The following is a 21,444-nucleotide window of genomic DNA, read 5'->3' as shown; positions in this document are numbered from 1 at the left end:
ATACTTTTTCATATTTAAGGATAATCATAAAATTTTGCTTGATGGTTAAATATTTGTTTTCCAAATTCTATTATCGTATTAAGAAGCATAAATTTAAGTCAATATAGTTAGAACTTTCATAGGTGGAAAAATTATTTTTTTATTGACTTGAAAAGAAAACTCTTAAAAATATATTTGTATTTTAATAGATAGGCAGATATGTTATAATTTTAATATAATTTTTAGAAAAACATAATATTAAAATAATATTAATAAAATAAAAAACATTAATCTAAAAAATAAAAATTAATACTTCATACAAGATTGGATTCAAATCTGGAATTGTAGTTATAAACGTTTAACTAGGTTAGGTTAGGTTATACCGGCAATCCCTTGGCCATCTACTTACGCCTATTACTCATTGTGTAACCGTTTATTAAAGAAATTCTAGGTTTAAAACTATCTAGAACCTTTGTCAAACCTTAAAATGCGGTTTAGTCTGTGATCTTATTGTTTAAGATTCTCAAGGAACGGACTCTCTATAATATTTAGTCGCATTCGTACATGAGCTGAATAAAGACAGAGTAGATGAGAGGCACTTTCATTGTTCTCTCCACAGTTGCGACAGTTATGATTGAAGAAGGGATTCCATCTTCTGACATAGTTTCCTAACCTATAAATACCTGTTAGTAAACCTACCATAAGATTGATATCTCTATGTGACATTTCTATGAGATTTCGTTTTAGTGGAAAGTGGCCAGATTGCATACAGATATATTTTGGTCTTCTTTATTCAGTCTAAACTCAACACAGGTATCTCTGTACCAATAACCATATTTTTATTTAAATATACACTGATCTGGAACTCTAAATTTTGGAGAATTATTAATTTTAATGGACAAATAATAATCTTAAAAGCACAAGTTATGCTCAATATGGATAATAAACCAACAACTTATACATTAAGACCGAAAAGTTTTCGGAAATTCTCATTTCAAATTCGCGCGCTGTATATTTTTCGATATTTTAAGTTTATGTAGTTTGGCAGCACTGTCCTTAATTACTATGCCAAAAATGAGCGCGATCTGTCAGACAGTTCGTTTACGGCAGCTGTTGAAACCAGTTCACCTCAGTAGTGCGTTGCGAAAAAAACAATGGAAAAAAATATTGAACAAAGAGTTTGCATCAAATTTTGTGTTTCGAACGAAATTTCGTGTGCAGAATCGTTGCGAATGCTACAAAAGGCTTATGGGGAATCAGTTTTATCGAAAACTCAAGTTTATGAGTGGTACAAAGCCTTTCAGGACGGTCGTACGACCGTCGAAGACATTTCGCAACGCACTACTGAGGTGAACTGGTTTCAACAGCTGCCGTAAACGAACTGTCTGACAGATCGCGCTCATTTTTGGCATAGTAATTAAGGACAGTGCTGCCAAACTACATAAACTTAAAATATCGAAAAATATACAGCGCGCGAATTTTAAATGAGAATTTCCGAAAACTTTTCAGTCTTAATGTACAATGTGGGGCAGCAGTTGGGCAATTTGTTTATTAATAGGGATGATTATTTCGGGGATGCATAAATTTATGTAGTTCAAAAATACTCAATCATTTATTCCGAAGATTTGTTACTAGGAATCGCTTTGTCCATAACTGATCTAGTGCTCTTGCAAATCTGTTTATATTAATAAACAAAAGTAGTTTCCTTGGGGAATTTAAACTAAGCGATAAAGCTAACCTTCTAAAACGAAGAGTATACCATAATTTCTAAGTTGCAGTATAACAGTTGGACCAGTTAGTGAAGTTACAATTTTTACTATTTAATATTGTAGTTGATCCATAAATTGGAAGTAGAAGTGCATTAAATTTCTAACTGAATCACGCAAGTACAACTTCTCTCTGTGAAATACTGGTACTCTACATTGTTCAGGAAATCATTAAACGTCGTTTGGTAATTATCAGCTGCGGTTATAATAAAATAGCTGCCGATGAAATTACTTTCTAATTTAAAGTTTTGATTTTTTTGGATCTCTATCAATCAAAATGGAGTGATGAATACTTATTAGAGCAAGAGCAGAAGTCAAAGTGCGTCAGTGAAAAAAGACAGTGTTATAATATAACTTTTTTTAAATAGATTTTAATATTTGTTACAAAAGTGACAAGTCATTATCATGTTGAATGTCGGCTCTGATTAAGTTAAATGTATTATTTTTTTAGCACCATATAGTCTTACAAATTTTGAAAAATAACTAATTTAACGCCACTGATTCTCATCTTTAAAGTTTCGTGATTTCAAGAATAACTATACTGCTATTTTATTCCATTTGAGAGCTAACTTATAAAAAAACTTCCATATTTTGGCATTATCAATAATATTAAAATGTAGGTATGTATATGATTTTTAAATGGTATAGCATAGGTTTATAATATATTTTACCACTTCAGTAGAATTCTAAAATTATATACATGTTTTAATTTATATTATTTATTAATATACATATTATCAACATCTTTAACATATTACTCAAAGATTTATTAATCAATTTTTTTTATATTCAATTAAAAAATGACGCATTTGAAAGATTTTGAGGACATCGATTATGATGAAACAGATTATGATTACAAAGTAAGCAACTGCACGTTAGCGGCGATAAAAAAATTTCCAGATCTATTAACTGGTATACCACCACGCTTTGACTATGCAGGAATAGCATTTCTGATAAGTGTTTACCTCTTTTTAGCATTGGCAATCATATGTGATCAATTTTTGGTAACAACTGTGGAAAATTTATGTTACAGTAAGAACATTAGAAAAGAAAATTATAATTATAGTCAGTCACTAAAATAAATGTATAATCCTTATAGAACTTAAAGTGCCCTATTATATAGCGGGCGAAACATTTTTGGCGGCAACAACATCAGCACCAGAATTGTTTGTAAATATGATTGCAACATTCGTGACGGAAGGTGATATTGGTATTGGCACAATTGTAGGATCATCTGTATTCAATACTCTAGCTATGCCGGCCATATTAGGATTATTTTCCGGTGTGGTATGGTTTATTACTAAGAAAGTGTGTTCAAAAATAATCATACTATATAATTTAAATTTTAGACAGCATATTTATATTGGTGGCCCATAACCAGAGATATAGTTTGGTATATTATTTCGATAGTTGCATTAACCTGTATAATTTGGGACAGTATTGTGACTTGGAAGGAGGCATTGTTTATGGTTTGCTTATTTTCATTATACTTGACGACACTAATTTTCGACTTAAGGGTGCAAAATTTAGTGATAAGTAAAGAAAATTTTTTTTTTGTTTTATTTAATTTATATTTCATATTTTAGATCCCAAGTTACATTCGTATTTGTCCTTCAAGAACACACGTATTACAGAGAATTGTCATTGTCCAAATGAGTATTTTATAAATAATGATGATAGTATGTACAATATATGCCGTTATCCTCATGGAGAAAGCTTAAGTAACAAATGTATTTGGTGTATAATATGGCCTGTATATTTCGCATATTATTTGACAATACCGATTTGTCGAAGAGATTGTCATTATATTGTTTGTATCTGTAGTTTAATAATGTGCATCATATGGATAAGTATCGAAACATATATGGTGTCATGGATGCTAACCGTTTTGGGTACATCAATCATTTTTTATTTTTATATAAAATAATGTTAATGAAATACATTTTTTAGGATACCATTTTTTTGTTCCTGACACCATAATGGGTATAACTTTCTTAGCACTTGGTGCTAGCATACCTGAAGCTATATCTGGTATAATCGTTACAACTAAGGGTATGTTTTATTTTCTGTTTTTATTGTGGGATATATTTTGTTATATTCAATTTTAGGTTATGGTTCAATGTCTATTTGTAATGCATTGAGTTCTAATACATATGATATACTTTTTTGTCTTGGCGTGCCGTGGTTGATCAAAGGTTACTTTTTTCCAAAATATCCGGGCAAATATTTCGTTCAAATTAATTCACATACAATAGCTATAGACTCTGCTACTTTGTTGTTGTCTATAATTGTGTTATATTTAATTTTTCTTTTAACAAATTTTGTATTAAATACAAGACTAGGATTTATATGTGGTACATTGTATATAATTTATTTGTTATATGCATGCATTGTTGAAGTTAATATATTTAGTACTATACATTTACCAATTAGTATTTTGTAATTAAATTTTTTTTTATTATCAATTAAAAATTAAAAATTTTATTTATAAAATTATAACTATCAAATATTTTGCTTCGAGTTGTGGTAAAATCAAATTTAGATGTAAATTTCCGATGAAACAGTATCAAAAGGGAATAAAAGCATCTAGTTAGTTATATATTAAATTCGAATTAACTTTCCGAAGGACCTTATATTTACTATTGACGAAATTAAAACATGTTCAGAAGATTATTTGTACATAGTAAGAATATAGTAAGCAAAATTTATAACGTTAACTAATACTACTGTACGAGTACTTATTCATGGACAGCAACTGGCCCTAAAGTATTCAATACTATAGGGGTGATGGTCAAACTATATGAACAAAACACAATACATGTTGAGGTTGAGGTGCTAAAACTCCTCCATAATAATGTTCTCTCTACCTTTTTTTGAGGCTTGATGCTGTGTTATATTGAAATAAATGCGTAACGCTTCTATACAAATCTACTCCAAAGCAACTTTCTTAAAAGGTTGTAAAACAATGAAATAAGCACAAAATTCAAGTACTGATCATGGGTTCAACATAATCTTAAAATATTTATATATGAGAAATGTGTTTACTTAAGAAACCAGGTATATAGAAGTAAATATATTCTTAAAATATTTTTATGACTGCTACTTCAAATATTGATTATAGTTTAATAATAAAAATAGAATAAGGAAAAAGTAAAATAAATATATACAAAAATCAAGGGAGGTGCGCATACATGAGACCACTACATGCTACATGAATCTAATAAATACCATCATAAATCAAAATGCTCTAATGACATTTTAACAACCTGCAATCTGCAATCTGCCTACATGAATGCCTATTTCTGCCACGAACTGGTTTAAACTGGTAGGTATTAACTCAAGAACATGCAAAGTCAGCCAACTTATCATCTGATAAAAACTAAGTCCCCTAGTATTTTTGCATTAATTTATTAATATATATCAAATGGCATGTATTTAATATTTATTGATATTTGATTGATTTCCTAAGCGTAACTATTTTTAACAATAGACTTTAAATTCCCTGATGTAAACTTTCAAAGTCGTATCAATGGGAGTACTTCTTATCATTTGTGGCACGCCACATTTTTTTTCAATAATTTAAGTATTAGCAAAATACAAAAAAAAATAGATACGTTTTCGTCTAGCAACATATATCTACATATCGTGGGAAATAAACACCTAATATATGAACTGGTTTAAAATCAATAAACAAAAAAAAAAAAATAATAATAATTTTAAAGTATTTAATTGCTTTTAATTTATTTGTTTAAAGAAAAAAAACTGAAAATATTTTTCAATTGCACCTGCTGATAAAAATAATTTATTTTTTGAAAATGTTGATAATATATACTTATTATTAAAAATTTACTTATACTAAAGAATTATATTTAAGACCATAAATTAAAATTAAGTTCTTTGTTTTATTCTATATTTTAATTAAAAAACCAGTTTGACGTAGAAACGAAAAGTTTTTCAAAAAATTTTTTTTGTGGAATTAACGTCTTGGGCTTCTCTATTGGCGTCATTGTAGTTAAACATAGCAGTCTAAAATTATAAGTAATATTATTAATTGATATATAAATCAATCGAAGAGTGATTAATTTGCAAAAATATTTTATTTTCGCAATTGATTTGATTAGGAAATAGTTAGCGTTCTAATTGTAAAGAATTCACTAAAATTATTATATACATACATAGTTAAGGAAACATATTCAGTGGAAAATTTTTCGTACGATAAAATAGTTTTAAATATGGCTAAATATATACCTTATATATATTAGGAATGAAGAACTTGCTACAGATCTTAAATGAATAATTGGCGTCTATCGAAGATTGTGCTCATTTTAATACGAATTTATTTTACAAAAATCAGCTTAGTATCAGGTATCAGCTTAGCGATATTCAATAATCCATATAACGTAGTATTTCCAACTGAAATTATATGCAATGTTGGTTCTACAATTCGAAACATTATTTATTGAATAATTTAGACTCTAGTTTTCTTAAATATTTTGCACCGTAAAATACCATATAAAATGTATATGATATATGTGACAAAATATCTATGTGTTGCCATTTGGATAGAACGGATGTAAAGTTGATCGCTTAAATACAATGAGGCTGCCAGAGTATAATGATATGGAAAAAAAGGACTTAATGTTTTTAAATAATAAAATTTAATAACGAAACTTGAGGTATTTTAATACTAAGTAGACACAATTTTTAAGAAAATATGCTTATTAATTTAGATGTAAGAGCTTGCTAATAGATTTTACTCATACTTATAATGTTTGAATGATAGAATTCACTTTTAAAAATTGGTTTTTGTATTCCTTCTTTCTTTTGTTCCTTTTAATGTTTCCTGATAATTAAAAAATTAAAAAAAATTTTCCTTTTGACGTGTCCCTTATGTCAGTTGAAATACTTGTACAAAAATTTTATATTAATGGGTTTTTATCATTATTACACTGAAGGACTATTATCACAACCATACTTAGAACCAGATTCCTGAAGGTTTTTGTCACACATTTCGATCACCATTGAGAACGACTTCATTGAATCTGGACGAATATTTAGGTTTTAGGGTAATACATTTGTTATTACTCATTTTAAGAAGGTGGGAAGGGGAATCATAATAAAACTGTGTTAGGATAAATATTTCAACACGAGAGTGACGCCGTCTGAATATGATTTTTCTTTAAACCTGCTGCTTGGAGAATCTAACATCACATAGATAATAAGTTAATTGGTAAAAATATTGTAGTAGCAGATATACCTTCTGCTCAAAAAGTATCCGGATTTTTTTTGTTAACTACTCCTTAAGTAATTTTTTTTTGTCATGTTAGTACACCCTTTCTTGACATGTGGTACAAATTTGAGCGCCATCTGTCAATTAGTTTGCTTACAGCAGCTGTTATGGAACATTCTTGTTGTACGCAAATTTTTGACCAAACACGGCACCATTGTCATCGCTTAGTCACCATATTCGCCAGATCTGGATCCGTGCGACTTTTTCCTGTTCCCGAAACTCAAATTGTCCCTTCGTGGTAAGCGCTTTGAGTCGATTGAATCGATAAAAGAGAATAAAAGGAGCATATTTTGAAGGACATAAAATAAATTTGGAATAAAATTTAAATTTGTGTGTTTTATTTACAAAATACTTTTTTAACAGAAGGTATGTACATTTATATACATCGGTCTAAATTAATGAATGGTTAAATGACGATTTAGCTTATATAAATTATAATTCACATAAATAAAAATGAATTAAAAGTGGAAGATGAAAAGTTTTCATTTGCCGGATTAAACAAATATATTGATTCTGCAAAACAGAATAATTTTTCAGAACAGAATAAAGTGGATTTGAAAATAATAATAGGCTATGTTGTAATTAATAAAAATAATAATACATGTATTTATTAATTTTTTTTTTGCTTTTGTTTGATTTGAAATTTCATATGGCACTTGTTGTACACAAGTTTTGTATTAATGTAGATATATGTAAACTCGTAGAAGATTAGTATTTGTTAGTTGTATTTACATGCAAATAAATTTACTTAATATTATAGACTTGTGTAATAGATTGCATACAAATTATTTAAATTAATAATTTTATTTTTTTGTTTTATAGTTTTATAATTAACAGTGTTATTTTGGTGATTTTGTTAGTTTTAATAAAAATAAACCCAAAATTAAGATATTTTTCTCCGCAACGCTGTGATTTTTTATTAAATTTTTCATTGGAAATATGCCACACTTAGACCCAACTTCACCGTAGCAACTTAAGTCTCAAAATTGATTTAAGTATGACTTAAGTCAACAAAGTTAATGAAATAAGTTATGATTGTGAAATCGCCCATTGGTGTTTGTCTTATATAGTAAACAAACACAAACCACTTAAACAAAATTTTGGAAAAAAGAATATATTCTAAACATTTTCTTATATTTGTTTATAAGAATAGGGAGCAATACTGAAACAATTTTAATATTAATCATTAAAACATTTTTTTATCGCTTGTTTATTTATTTTTATTTAGTTATACATATGTTGCAGTATATAATTATTAGAAAGGTTAGTATATATTTATTATCATAATAAAAAGAAAATATTATAAAGAAATTGCGACTAGTGGAGTAACATTAGCATGACTTTCTCAGCATTACGTTCCTAGATTAGGTTCTATACATAAGAAAGAACAAATCATGCAACAAATAATGCCTCTACGAACAGAATAGTTTTGAAAATTAACAATTGAAAATAAAATTATAATTAATTAATTAATTCAATTATTCTACAGCTGGTTTATGATTTCGTTCTAATATAAACACAGCAAGTAAAATTGTTAATAAAAACTTCCTCTTATTTTCCTCTTATGAATCAAAGATACTCACATTGCTAAAATAGTCATTATATAAATATTTAGTTTTAATATATTAAATATATTTATATAAATATATTAAATATTAAAAATATATTTAATATATTTTATATCAATACATTATAATATATTAATATTAATATAATATAATATTCATATATAGTTTTATGTATTTATATATATTAAATATATTTATTAATTTAATATATATTAAATTATTATATATTATTAATAAATATATATATTAAAATATAAAATTTAATAAAATAATTATTAATTAACATAATAAATGTTTGAACAAATTACTAAGTGTTCTTTTTTAAAATTGAGCCTAAAGTAAAAATAGAAGGTTGAGTAAATATTTTGCTGATAGTTTTTCAGATTGACGGAAAACGTGATAATATACATGTTTCTTAAATTCTATGTTTTTCAGGGGCGTAGGTGTAAAATTTTAGTGTAGAATTTTAGATTGAATTTTAACGTCTGTTTTGAAACGGAAAAAACTACATTCTTAATATAAACTTTTGCTTTCAATAACAAGGTATTTCGAATAGTATTAAAGTACAACATTAAAATTGTATTATTTTATTAATTAATTGAATTTTTGACTGAATATATAGCAATTTTGAGTATTGCCAAATTATTTTTTATATATAATTATATATAATTATTCGTAAATAATTTTTTGAGAGAGAATTTGTTTTAAAGAATTAATAAGCCCACTGCATTCAATGACTTCAAAAAGAAGTAAGCAAAAGGTTGGAAAATTTTTTTTACCTGCGTTGATGATTTGACAATTTATATACGTACTATATAGTGTACCCTTTTTCAAGCAATCTCTGTATTTTTCGTGCCACTGTATTTTATAAGATGCATAAATTTTCCATTTGCATGTTTTTCTACCTCTCCCTTCTTATCATTTATTAGGAATATTCCAAATTTGTTTAAAATCAAACATTATAGTTTACTTTGTCACTAAATCTTATTATAAAAGATTCGATTGATCTTCAAAATTAGACAGTCGTCTCTAAACCTTAAAACTGAACTAAACTAAAAACCGCGTTAATATTTTATTTTTATAATTTAATATTTGTGTTTATTTAACTGCATATATAAATAAATATATATTTTGTGTAATTTAAAAATGAGTGTAGTTCCTTTTTGTTGGCCAAAGTGCAAAAGAACTTTACGTCAAAATTCAGATAATAATTTATATAAATGCCGCACTAAATTAGCTTTTTTAATTAGAATTTTAATATTTTTAACTGTGATATTTATATTTTATTCGAAATTTTTGCTGGATAATTATTTGAAAACCAGGAATGAATATAATTTGGAGTGTAAGTTGTAAAAGTTTTATACATTGACTTAACAATAATTGGATAATTAAAATGATTCTTAAATAACAATATATAAAAAAATAAAAGTCGTTAGTGAAATATATATTATTTTTTTTTGGATGAAATAATTATTAAATATCTTTTTAAGAGAAATTAAGTGATTTTTTTCTTGAGACTAATGTAAACACGTTTATGAGAACACTCAAGTTCATGGTTACTATAAACAGAAGAATTCTAATTACATGTATGCATGAGTCAATAATAAATCGCATCAACTAAACTAAATAAATTTTCATTGAGAATTTTGTAAAGTTAACAATATCAGTTTCGGATTGTTTTTTGGAGTTATTCAAAAAAGGATTTTTCAGCGGCTGTAGTATATATGAAATAACTGTACACGATAGATTAGCAGATATTGATTGATATATGTATATATAGAATAATTTATATAGTACATGATTTGTATGCTAGTCGTCTGCTATACATTAACTGTCATAATCAGTATATCCTTATATCCAAATGAGGGATATTTTTTAAAATAATAAATCGTAATTGTAGTCTTTGACTTTTGATAAGCTCCTAGTAAAGAATATAATATTAGTTTTTGAATAAATTTCTTTTTTTCACTTCCGCTTGAAATATACCTGCAAAGTCTGTCTCTGTATGATAGTTCTAAAGGAATCACCAATCTTACTATCTAGTTTGAATCTAACTGTCTTGTAGTTAATAGTCTCAATGACTACTTATTATACAGAATACTTTCATATTTGTTGATGAATTCATACGACATATTATTCAAGTGCTTACTTGAATTATACTAAAGTATACTATGAAACTAAGAATGGAGTTATCCAATTTAAATATTGCTGCCAGATAAGTTAATAGTTCATAAAAAAAGTTTATTTTAAGATAGCAGTAATTCAAGCATATAATTCGAATAACAAGAAACTCTATGTGAATTGAGTTTATCCTTATATTAAGTGAGATGCTCTATTTTCAATTCACTTCTAATGATATGAGTAGCTAGGTTAAATAGTTGTTAGTTGAAGTAGAGGGAGGAATGAATACTCTTTAATTAGCTTAAAATGCTGTTTTAAATCGACATATGTTCGTAATGATTGGTGAAAAAATGGTCAAGCTAGAACCAGCCAGAAACAACAAAGACGAAAGTCTGACCAATGCTTATGCTAGAGATGTCGCTGAGCGTGTTAAAAACTTAAAACTTAAAAACCATAAACTTAGGCTTGTTCAAAACCAAAAACTTAAGCCTGGTTTTGACAAGACTGGATACAGGTGTTCTTTCTTCGAGAGCCAGTAGATATGTATTGCAAGAGATACTACAGAGTGACTGAGGATGGTTCCATGCGTTCTATAGTCCAGTGCCTTTTAAAGATAGATACCTCTGATGTATTTCTGTGTATCATGTCATGACTTTTTTTAAAATAGATTGGCCATGTAGCCCTTGACCTGATTGCTGTGGCAGTATGGGCCCACTCACTATTTGTCTGCCGCAATAAGTGATTATAAATCCACTATCGACTGAAGCTGTCAGGGGCAGGGACAGTGATATCCGTAAAAGAGGCACTCAGTCTAGCACACTCTTTTACGCATTCGTTTCCTGTTATATTGGAATGCCCGGGAACACAAACTATCATCTATGTTAGTTCAGATTATTCTGGCTATACATCTATGTATTGGGCCGTAGCGATATCAGATGTAGAAAGATCTATGTAGACATATATTTGGTATTATGTAAGGTTGTTACGTCACCTTACGTCTAAAGACTGTTAAAAACTCCATTTCTGAGAAGTCTAACAGCGCAAGACATATATATAAGAGATGTTCCAAAGACTTTTTTATTTTCAGGTCTTTGTTAATGTTAATGACTTATGAATTTCTGTAATTGTACTTTCACTTTATAATATGAATTATAAATCAGAAGTTCAGCATAAAGTGATTTTTGACCCACTTATATGGCGCAATATCTAAAAAAAACTCTGGTACTTTGATAATACTACCAGAACGGTAGTACAGACGGTCAAAATAAATGATCAAAATTTTCAAAATAAATAAACGAAACATATTTTTTATATAAAAAAATTATTGAAAACTTATTTGAATATTGAGATAATTATTTTTAAAGGACCTAGTTAATTTTTTTTTAAATTAGAAAATTTAAATTGTATTATAAACATTTTAAAAATAATTATCAGTTAACGTGCTGATATTGATATTTAATTTTTGCTCTTATTTCAGTATTTATAACAATTTTAGAACGTTTTCGTTAAAATAACGTTACAAAATGAATATAGTGTTATATTTTTTATTAAATTTATTTCGCAGTACCTTATTACCCGCAAGAAGATATAAGCTTAGGCCAGAATGGTATTCAAACAAATTTAAATGAATTTTTGAAAAGAAACCGAAGATCTGTGGAAACAGTTTCTAATAAAGAAAATTGTACACCAGCAGCCATACTAGAATTTCCATCAGATGGTTTTACACATGAACAACGCCAACATGGTTGGATTATAGTTCATATAATAATCGCTTTTTATTGCTTTTGGATACTGGCTGTGATATGTGATGAATATTTTGTGCCAGCTGTGGAAATTATTTGCGTCAGTAAGTAATAAATTTTAAAACGTAGATGTTTCTAAAGATATAATTAATATAAAATAACAATTTAATTTTAGATTTTAAAATGGAAAAGGATGTGATTGGTGCTACTTTTATGGCAGCAGCAATATCAGGACCTGCATTGTTCTTGAACTGTGTGGGTACATTCATAACGGGTGGTGATATTGGTGTTAGTACAATTGTTGGTTCAGCTGTATTTAATATGCTTGCTGTGCCCGCTTGTTGTGGTCTTTTCGTAGTTAGATGTATTAAGCTTGATTGGTGGTCATTGACCAGAGATTGTCTCATATATTTCTTAGCCACGTTAGGCTTAGTAATTACTTTATATGATGGCAAAGTATATTGGTATGAAGCGCTTTCTTTAGTGATTGCTTATTTTTTATACATGACAGGTAAGTTTTTTATGACTTATAATTTAATGATCTAAATCTTTAATATTTCTTGAATTTTTTTAGTCATGTATTACAATGACAAAGTAGCACGTACAGCTCGCCAACTTATTTCTAAGTATCGACAACGTAAATCACGCATAAGACCTTTTCGTGAAGTCAATGAAATAACACCACTTCTTGTTAGCAGAAACAATAATTCCAGTTCAAAGTTTGGAATTGAACAGATTTCAACATATCAGGCTTTAGATATTGAAAAATCTCAAATAGCTGTCAGTTCAACTTCCGTTAGCAGTAATGATAGTGGTAAGTTTGTTATTAAAATGTTTTGAATATCTTTTTTTTATTAAAAAAAATTAATATTATTAACTATTCTTGTTTTTCATAAGATTTTGCTGACAGTCCTTGGCAGTGTAGCGAACAAATGAATGCAATTGAATTTATATTCCGTTGGCCCATCACTTTTATACTGTGGTTAACTATTCCAGATAGTCGTAAAAACTCTAAAAAGAAGTTTTTTACCTTCTTAATGTCCATTATCTGGATTGGTGTTTTGTCATATGTTGTGACTTTTGTCATAACCGTTATAGGTAAGTAAGAGTAAAATAATGCATATTGAACGTTAAAGTTATTGATTTGGATTATTTAAGTTTTATAGAATTGATTAACATGAATATTAGAATTGAATTATATAATTGACATAAGTATTTTTGAACAATATTTTAAAGTTTTCTTTTTTTGGAATGGTGAAAATCTTCACTTGATGGAACACAATGGTGGAATTTAAATAAAGAATTTTACTAATGTTAAAGAAAGTTTACAGTATACATATAACATTAACGCTTCATTTTTTAATAAGAAATTTATTAAACATTATTTCTCCAGATTCTGGATAATATGTTAAAAAAAATCGTTTGATAGTCTCAAAGGCATTGAGCGATCACTATTTTGAATTACGAAACTAAAAAAATTTATAAGTATTTCCCGTCCAGCGAAAAATTCTAAGGACATCATGTTGTGAATGTTAAATAGTGCATATGTAAAGGATCTTAAAGAAAATTTAAAACTAACGCTAAGATATGGTTTTATAAAGAACCTTATCCACAGGAAATTTTAGAATAGTTTATAAATTTCTAAACTTTATTAATTTTTAAGGATTAATTTTGTAAAGAACATTAATAATATTCTTAAAATATTTTGATATAAATTTATAAACTTTATAAATTTATAAGATTTAGTTTTTTTATAAAGAACTATAATAATATCTTTAAAAAATGTTAATATAGTTTATAAAAAAATAGCAGAGTATATTTAAAGCGTTCCAATGAAAATAGCTTAATGTTTTTTTTTTGCTAATTTTGCTGCTATTGAATAAGAGAAAATATGTAGTATAATACGAACATTATAAATATAAACAATCTGAATATAATATTGAAGGTCTAAGAAATAGTTCCAATACCTATAAATAGCCTTCCATAGCCTAGCAGTTGATTTACTATTAATTAATGCAGAACACTTAACTTTTTAGTGCTATTTAAACACATTTTGGAAAAACTTAAAACAGAGATTTAAATAATACATATTTGGAACAAGGAAATATGTACCTCTAATGAATAATCTCTATTATAAATTATAAAAATCGTTTCGTAGAATTAAAAAAAAAAACTTAAGAAAAGTAAAGGCTCAGTAAGTCGGTACTTATCGCAAGGCTCAGGTCTTACATCATGATTAATAAATTTGAATAATTTGAGACGTCATATGTTGATTCATTTCATTACATATAAAAAAATATAAAACTCAATTGAGTTTATTTTATTGATTAAAAATTGATATCTTATTTAAAGAAAATTTTACTAAAATATTGTATTTGGAATAAATTAAACTTAAAAAAATATCTTCAAATCGCATGTTGTTATGATATATATGACTGATATCAAATTCTTTTAACAACGCCGACAATTTATTAGATAATTCAATTTTAAATCATATTTTATATATATTGTTTAATATAGCAATATATAAAATTATTCATAGTTAATAAAATCGCTTTAATTTATGTTACATATTTTGATTAATGATTAAAAAAATGAATCATCAATTAAATATATCTTATCAATTAAAATATTTTCTAAAATTTCTTCTGCTAATGATAACTACTATCAAGAGCATTAAATTATTCTAGTGTTTAATCTTAACATAATAGCCATTCTTACATCCAAAGTTATACAAATATTTCAACTTTTTTTAATTAACATTAATTCTTTTTGTTGTAGGTGACACACTTGAAATACCCGACTCGATTATGGGATTGACTATATTAGCTGCTGGCATGAGTGTACCGGAAGCACTTTCGAGTATAATCGTTAGTAAACACGGTCAAGGTGCGATGGGCATCAGCAATTCAATTGGTTCAAATACTTTCGATATTTTATTAAGTTTGGGATTGCCTTGGTTTATCAAAGCATATTTCATGCCAACGAACCCAGATGAGAGATGGATTACTCTAAATTCATCAGGGCTCTCCTATTCAGCAATATGTCTTTTGATAACATTAGTATGTCTTTATGTAGCATTTGTTGTTAACAAATTTGAACTTAATAGAAAAATTGGAGTTGCTTGCGCGATAATGTATTTTATATTTCTCATGTTCGCATCAATGATAGAGCTAAATGTGTTCTTTCCAGTAAATTTACCTGTTTGCAGTCATTAGTTAAAGTATTTTGTAGTAACACGTGAATACACTCGTGCCAATCTAGTGACATATGATAAGATTGTGCTAAAATTATTTATGTAAATATGAGTATCCATGCGATCATAAAAGCAATTAACACTTTTTTGCATTTAAATAAACGTCAAATTCTAAATTTTATTAAATAGTATGTACATTATTATTTGCATGTTTGGCTTTTGATCTCATAAATTCAATGAAAATTTGGTACACATCAGTTTTTTACAATTAAAGTGATACATTTCTTTTATTTAATAAATTTTTAATTAGCATGACATATTAAAATAGATTTAGAATTTAGATTTAATCATCGTAGATGCACGTTAAAAAATTTTAATATTAATAAATAAAAAATAAATAATAATAATTAAAAAAAATATTTTTAAATATTTTGCTAAAAACGTTAATAATTAAGTGAACAGAAAAGATATTATTTTAAATGGTTTTTTTTTTAAATTTAAAGAGATTTGATTTCGAAATTAGAGCTTTTGTACACTAAGTGAATCTATAAGATAGTAGAATGCTATATATATATATATATATATATATGTATATATATATATATTAACTATTAATATATAGTTCAACTAAACACCATTTTAATATTTAATTTTCCATCAGAGTAAATTTATTTATTTATCGAAATTGTTGCCGATGTTGTGTAAAATAAATCGGACCCTTCAAAGATAACGATTTTTAAGTAGGCTGGTTTCTTAAAAGTGATAATACAAGTCTTAAAGGCGATTCATATGAAAGACAGAGTAAGTCTGTGATCATTAAACAAAAAAATTTTTTTGGATGCAAAGTTTTATTTTATTTTCAATGATTTTGAAAACAGTTGGATTATTATATTAGGCGGGATTCATAGATTTAAATACTGAAATCGATATGGTGCTTTGAGACACAGTTATAGAGATAATCCAGTAAATAAAGCTTAAATTTACTTCAAGGCTTTATAAATAAAATTCTTTGAATTGTCACCATTTTGCCATAGCAATTCTAATATATATTGTGATCTTTGTACACTGCTGGTTAAAGAGAAAATCAGAAAACAAGCAAATGCCAACTTCGAATGGGCTAGAAATATCAAAAAAAAAGATTTAAGATAAGAAATCCGATGACCTTTTCTATGTTTAGTTAAAATGAAGCAGAATTTGCTTCAAATTTTTAATAGTTACATAAAAGAGATTATGTTCAAAAGCCTAAAATAACAATACAAAAGTTTTAATAGTTATATATAATAAAAGATGATCAAAAGCCCGAAATAACAATACTTATATATTACTTTTACATTTATATTTTTATTTCGCACAAACTATTTATACATTTATTTGTATTTATATTTATTTTATTTTTGTTAGAATGTAAATAAATTAAAGTCTCTAATTTTGTTGTTATAATCTTGATAAATCGGAGAGTGCACATATTTAAAGGACTAAAAAAGACTTGCTTTATTTCTGAGACTGTATGAAAAATAGATCAATGAAAATGAAGATTATATACACTATTTAACACATTCGGTATGCGGTACATGCAAATAATATTTTATATTTGTGTCGAAATTCATTGACGTTTTTTATACCTTTTTATACATACATTCTACTTAGTTTATATAAGGACTAAAATGATAAAGTTAATTATAATTAAGAAATATTCACCAAATTTCTTTTTAAGCTAATTTTTCAATTACAGTACTTTCAAAAAATAAATTGAATTGTTAAAATTTGTTTATAAATAAATGATGGTAAAAATATTATTAATACATTATTTAAGAACATAAATCAACTATCATACATTTTATAACTATACATATTATCTGGAATTTAACAAAAATTCCATAACATAACATTAACATCAATTCAAAAAAAAGAAATTAATTGTACTTTTAAACAAGATAAGTTGCAATTCTTTGTATATTTTATGGTTAATTATTGCTGAGTTATGTATATAGCATTGTTCGATAAAAAATTTAGTTTTATATATGGTATATAGTAAAAAAGTTGATTTCTTTTCCTAATAATATAAAATGTCAAAGAGACGCTTCCGGCATATTCAACTAAAAAATTTTTATTGAAGCAAGAAAAGAATTTTTCGATCTAATGAATAAGATGTATTGAAAGCCGATTTGAATGTTGAAGTTGTATACGTACTAGGGACAAAAGAAAACTATATAATTGATATAAGCTATGTTAATCCAACAACTTGCTTCTCGAACTAGAAAAATACAGTTATCATGGTATAAAAAAGTTGAATAGCGAATCAAGTCGAAAATCTATATTTATCAAAATATATGATGATTTTTGTTTGATGAGCTTTCTGTGAAATGATTTTCTTTATGTTTTATCGCTCAAATATAAATAATTAATTAATTATTTGTACGCTATAAGAAAATCATCAATAACTTACACAAAACCATAAATGATATTATGGTAAATGAACAAAAGCAATATGATAAATGAACAAACCAATATATAGATTAATATCAATTAGTAATAATTTAAAGATTCAACATAATTTTATAGACATTTATAGAAATGTTTAATATTTATAATATTTTATTTGTTGATTTTTTGTTATAATTTTTTTGTTAAAATACGTATCGATCGTATCGAGATGCATAACCTAACTTTAGGGGTTTCGTTGATTTAAGTTTTATTGCATTGTATGTATAAACAAATTTTTTGGCAAAGCTTTTTAGTTTACGCTGAGACGATTATGGATACATATCACTTATGATTACTATTTTTATCTGCAAAAGCGCTTACTACAGTATTTCCCGCAGTTGATGCAAATATGCATATGAACAACAGATGTAGTAAAGAGTTAAAGACATATTAGCTCTATGAATATTTTGAAGAATGTACTAATGCGTGCTGATATAGGGCAATGCCTTAAAGAGTTATTAAAAGGCTTAGATTCTCGTAATGTTTAGAATGACAGCTTAAACTGATATTGTTATTTCATTATATAGTGTTAAGTATGATTGCAGTTATTTTGCCTATTGTGTATCGGTGTACAGAAATTCTCTAATATATACTATTTCGAATTTGTCAGTTCATATGAGAATCTTCACATTGGTTTTAATGCAATGTCTCTACTGTTCAGTTAATATTCGGTGTAGCATTTTTAATATGTTTTTGGATAAGCAGAATTAAATGAATTCTGCTTATCTTTTTTACAGATAATATTTGTACGTTCTGTACATTCGACATTAGAATGTAGAATTTAAAATTTTTCCTATTGTAATTGTCCAATGACAGTATTGTCTTAACTCATAGATTGCCTTTCTTGTTGGTATTAATAAAGTCAGAGATCTGAGAGTCGATTCAGTCGAAAAATACATTAAAGATCGTGCTCTGAAACTGTTCAATATAATTGACAGTCACAATAATCCAACTCTCAGCATCCTAAAAATACAGCGTAATTTGATAAACACAGGCAGATACAAAGACATCAGATCCATCATATAATAAAGCTCCGTATTCAGTTATACTTAGTGTGACTTAGAACCACAGATAAAATAGAGTAAAGGTGTTGATTCACCAACTCAGACATCTGAATATCAATATATTAATAAAGTATAATTTAATTAAAAATTTAATTTAAAAATTTAATTTTCATATTTTCACTAAAAATGTTTATTTTGGTATAGCCTTAATTTTAAGGATGCAAAATAAATAATTTTCTTTATTTTTCGCTTTTATTTCAATTTAATAAAAAGCTTATTATACCACATTTTTCAAAAACTAATTGGGTCTTATCTGTAAATGTATTGCATTGGCCTTGGTAGCCTCTAAAGATATTCATCAAATCGGTCAATTTTAAGCATAATAATCAATTTTTATTTATGATAATTACGAGCTGATAAATTTTTTATTATTGTTAATAAAAAATCAGAGATAAACTTGATAACGATAAGTATGTACGATTTTGTACAATTTTGTATACACATTTTTGCAAAAGCACACACCTTCGTGTTTTTTAGGGCTAGGAACGGTGATATATGTAATGAATGTATGATGCCTTAAGCTTATCAATACTCGTATATAAATATAACAAATATCAGTTAGAAAATCTAAAAATAAGGGTTAAAATATAATAAAAAACATTTTAAAAATAATTAAGAAAGCACTTAATATTATCAGTAGGATCAAGCTACTTTTAAATATACCCACCATCCGTTTTGTTTACTTGCTTTACGATTGATAATTATTTCTGTTTCAAAGAAGCTCAATGTTAATCATTATGAGTGAAATAACTTAATATATTTATGAAAGGTACTTTCTCTTTAACTAACGTAAAATAAATCACTTAGGAATATAATTTAAAAAAAAAAACAATGATAAAACCCAATTGTTTTAGCGAAAACAAATGTGCCACTTCAAGTTGACACATGTTATTAAGAGTATTTACGCTCATACTCCTTCTTGATTTAGTGATTACATATCACTCCTTCTGTAGTTGCAAAAATATTATTCACATTTTGTTAGCGTTTCGAAGTTGAATGATAGCGATTTTCGCTGAATTTCACGTTTATACCTATGTTTTGATTTTTGTCTGTGATAATTTGTTGACACTATGACGCACTTAAATTGATTAGAGTTTTATGGCACCTATGAGCCCCTCTGCTCCGAATCAATAACGTCAGCAATCATCGATATAAAGTGACATTTTTTGTAGATAAAACTTATCATTGTTTTCGTTTGTGTTTTTGTCTTCAATTCTTTTCTGCTGTAAAGTTCAATTACACAGGGTATTGCATTGAAAATTCTGCTGTGACTTTGAATTATTTTGTTACATAGACAGTGATTACATCTTCAATAATTAAAAAATAATAAGACAACAAAAATATTAGTATTGTAATCTTAAATTACAATAAATAATAAAATGATTTTAGAACACAGTAATTACTATATAGTAAAAGACAAGCAAAGCACTATATAGTATCAGTAACATATACATAATTATATTGACTTTAATAAAAAATTTATATAATTTTTATGAAAAATTTATTATAATATCTTTTTGAAGGCAAAAAATATCATTGAAGTCAAAGAAAAACAATAATTATTTATTGATACAGTAATGATGCCAAATCCTACAGTTGTACCTGTGAGGTCTTTATGTTTGATTCATCATGAACTGGAATTGAAAGAAATAGCTAACAGCAGTGTCAAGATATAAAAAGGAAGCATTAACTATTTGAAACATTAATATAGATTATAATTTTTAAAATTACAGAAAGCGTTTAGCAAAATGGATATTGCATTTTCTTACAGTTACATATACTAGTATAATACAATGCAGTGAGTTTGTTATTCAGAGCTGTGTTCAGATATATTTGAATACTTTTTGTTGAATTTCTTTATATCATAAAACGAAAATAATAAAAAAAAGGAGTTGGTGCCATTATTTTTAGTCTACCCATTAGGTGACATGTTACATACTATGTAACACAATTTTATATATATCTCAATATTAAACGTACTGAGGTCTAAAGTGTTACTATTTCTATTACTACTATCATAATGAACTCTAATAGTCCTATTTTAGAGACGAAAGTTTGCTTTCATATACTATTTTTGTCCTATGTGTATATTAGTCTTCATTTTTAATATATAATTTTATGTTTTTATTTTGGCCGACATATAGCTTAATCTTAAAAACTCAATGTCCGCGAAATCGTAACAATGCCAAATCTGAATATTTTTAATTAGTTGCTTATTTTCAATTTAGTGCAAT

The 21,444-nt window shown here is 26.6% G+C and overlaps 2 protein-coding genes across 2 annotated transcripts; both read left to right on the top strand.

The window, feature by feature from the left end:
* Positions 1 to 2,545: 2,545 nt before the first annotated feature.
* On the top strand, positions 2,546 to 4,188 carry LOC119666566 (sodium/potassium/calcium exchanger 4-like). Its single transcript, XM_038075847.1, has 7 exons — positions 2,546 to 2,657; positions 2,721 to 2,777; positions 2,845 to 3,032; positions 3,095 to 3,281; positions 3,332 to 3,637; positions 3,696 to 3,797; positions 3,854 to 4,188. The coding sequence occupies exons 1-7, from the start codon at positions 2,546 to 2,548 to the stop codon at positions 4,186 to 4,188; spliced, it is 1,287 nt and encodes a 428-aa protein (XP_037931775.1).
* Positions 4,189 to 12,383: 8,195 nt separating this feature from the next.
* On the top strand, positions 12,384 to 15,684 carry LOC119666565 (sodium/potassium/calcium exchanger 4-like). The gene is made up of 5 exons (XM_038075846.1): positions 12,384 to 12,570; positions 12,642 to 12,977; positions 13,041 to 13,280; positions 13,364 to 13,564; positions 15,248 to 15,684. The coding sequence occupies exons 2-5, from the start codon at positions 12,650 to 12,652 to the stop codon at positions 15,682 to 15,684; spliced, it is 1,206 nt and encodes a 401-aa protein (XP_037931774.1). The 5' UTR covers positions 12,384 to 12,570; positions 12,642 to 12,649.
* Positions 15,685 to 21,444: the final 5,760 nt, after the last annotated feature.

Source organism: Teleopsis dalmanni, chromosome 1 (genome assembly GCF_002237135.1).
Source record: "Teleopsis dalmanni isolate 2A chromosome 1, ASM223713v2, whole genome shotgun sequence".
NCBI lineage: Eukaryota > Metazoa > Arthropoda > Insecta > Diptera > Diopsidae > Teleopsis > Teleopsis dalmanni.
Note: the sequence above shows the minus strand (reverse complement) of the source record. Positions and strands in the feature narration are given on the sequence as shown.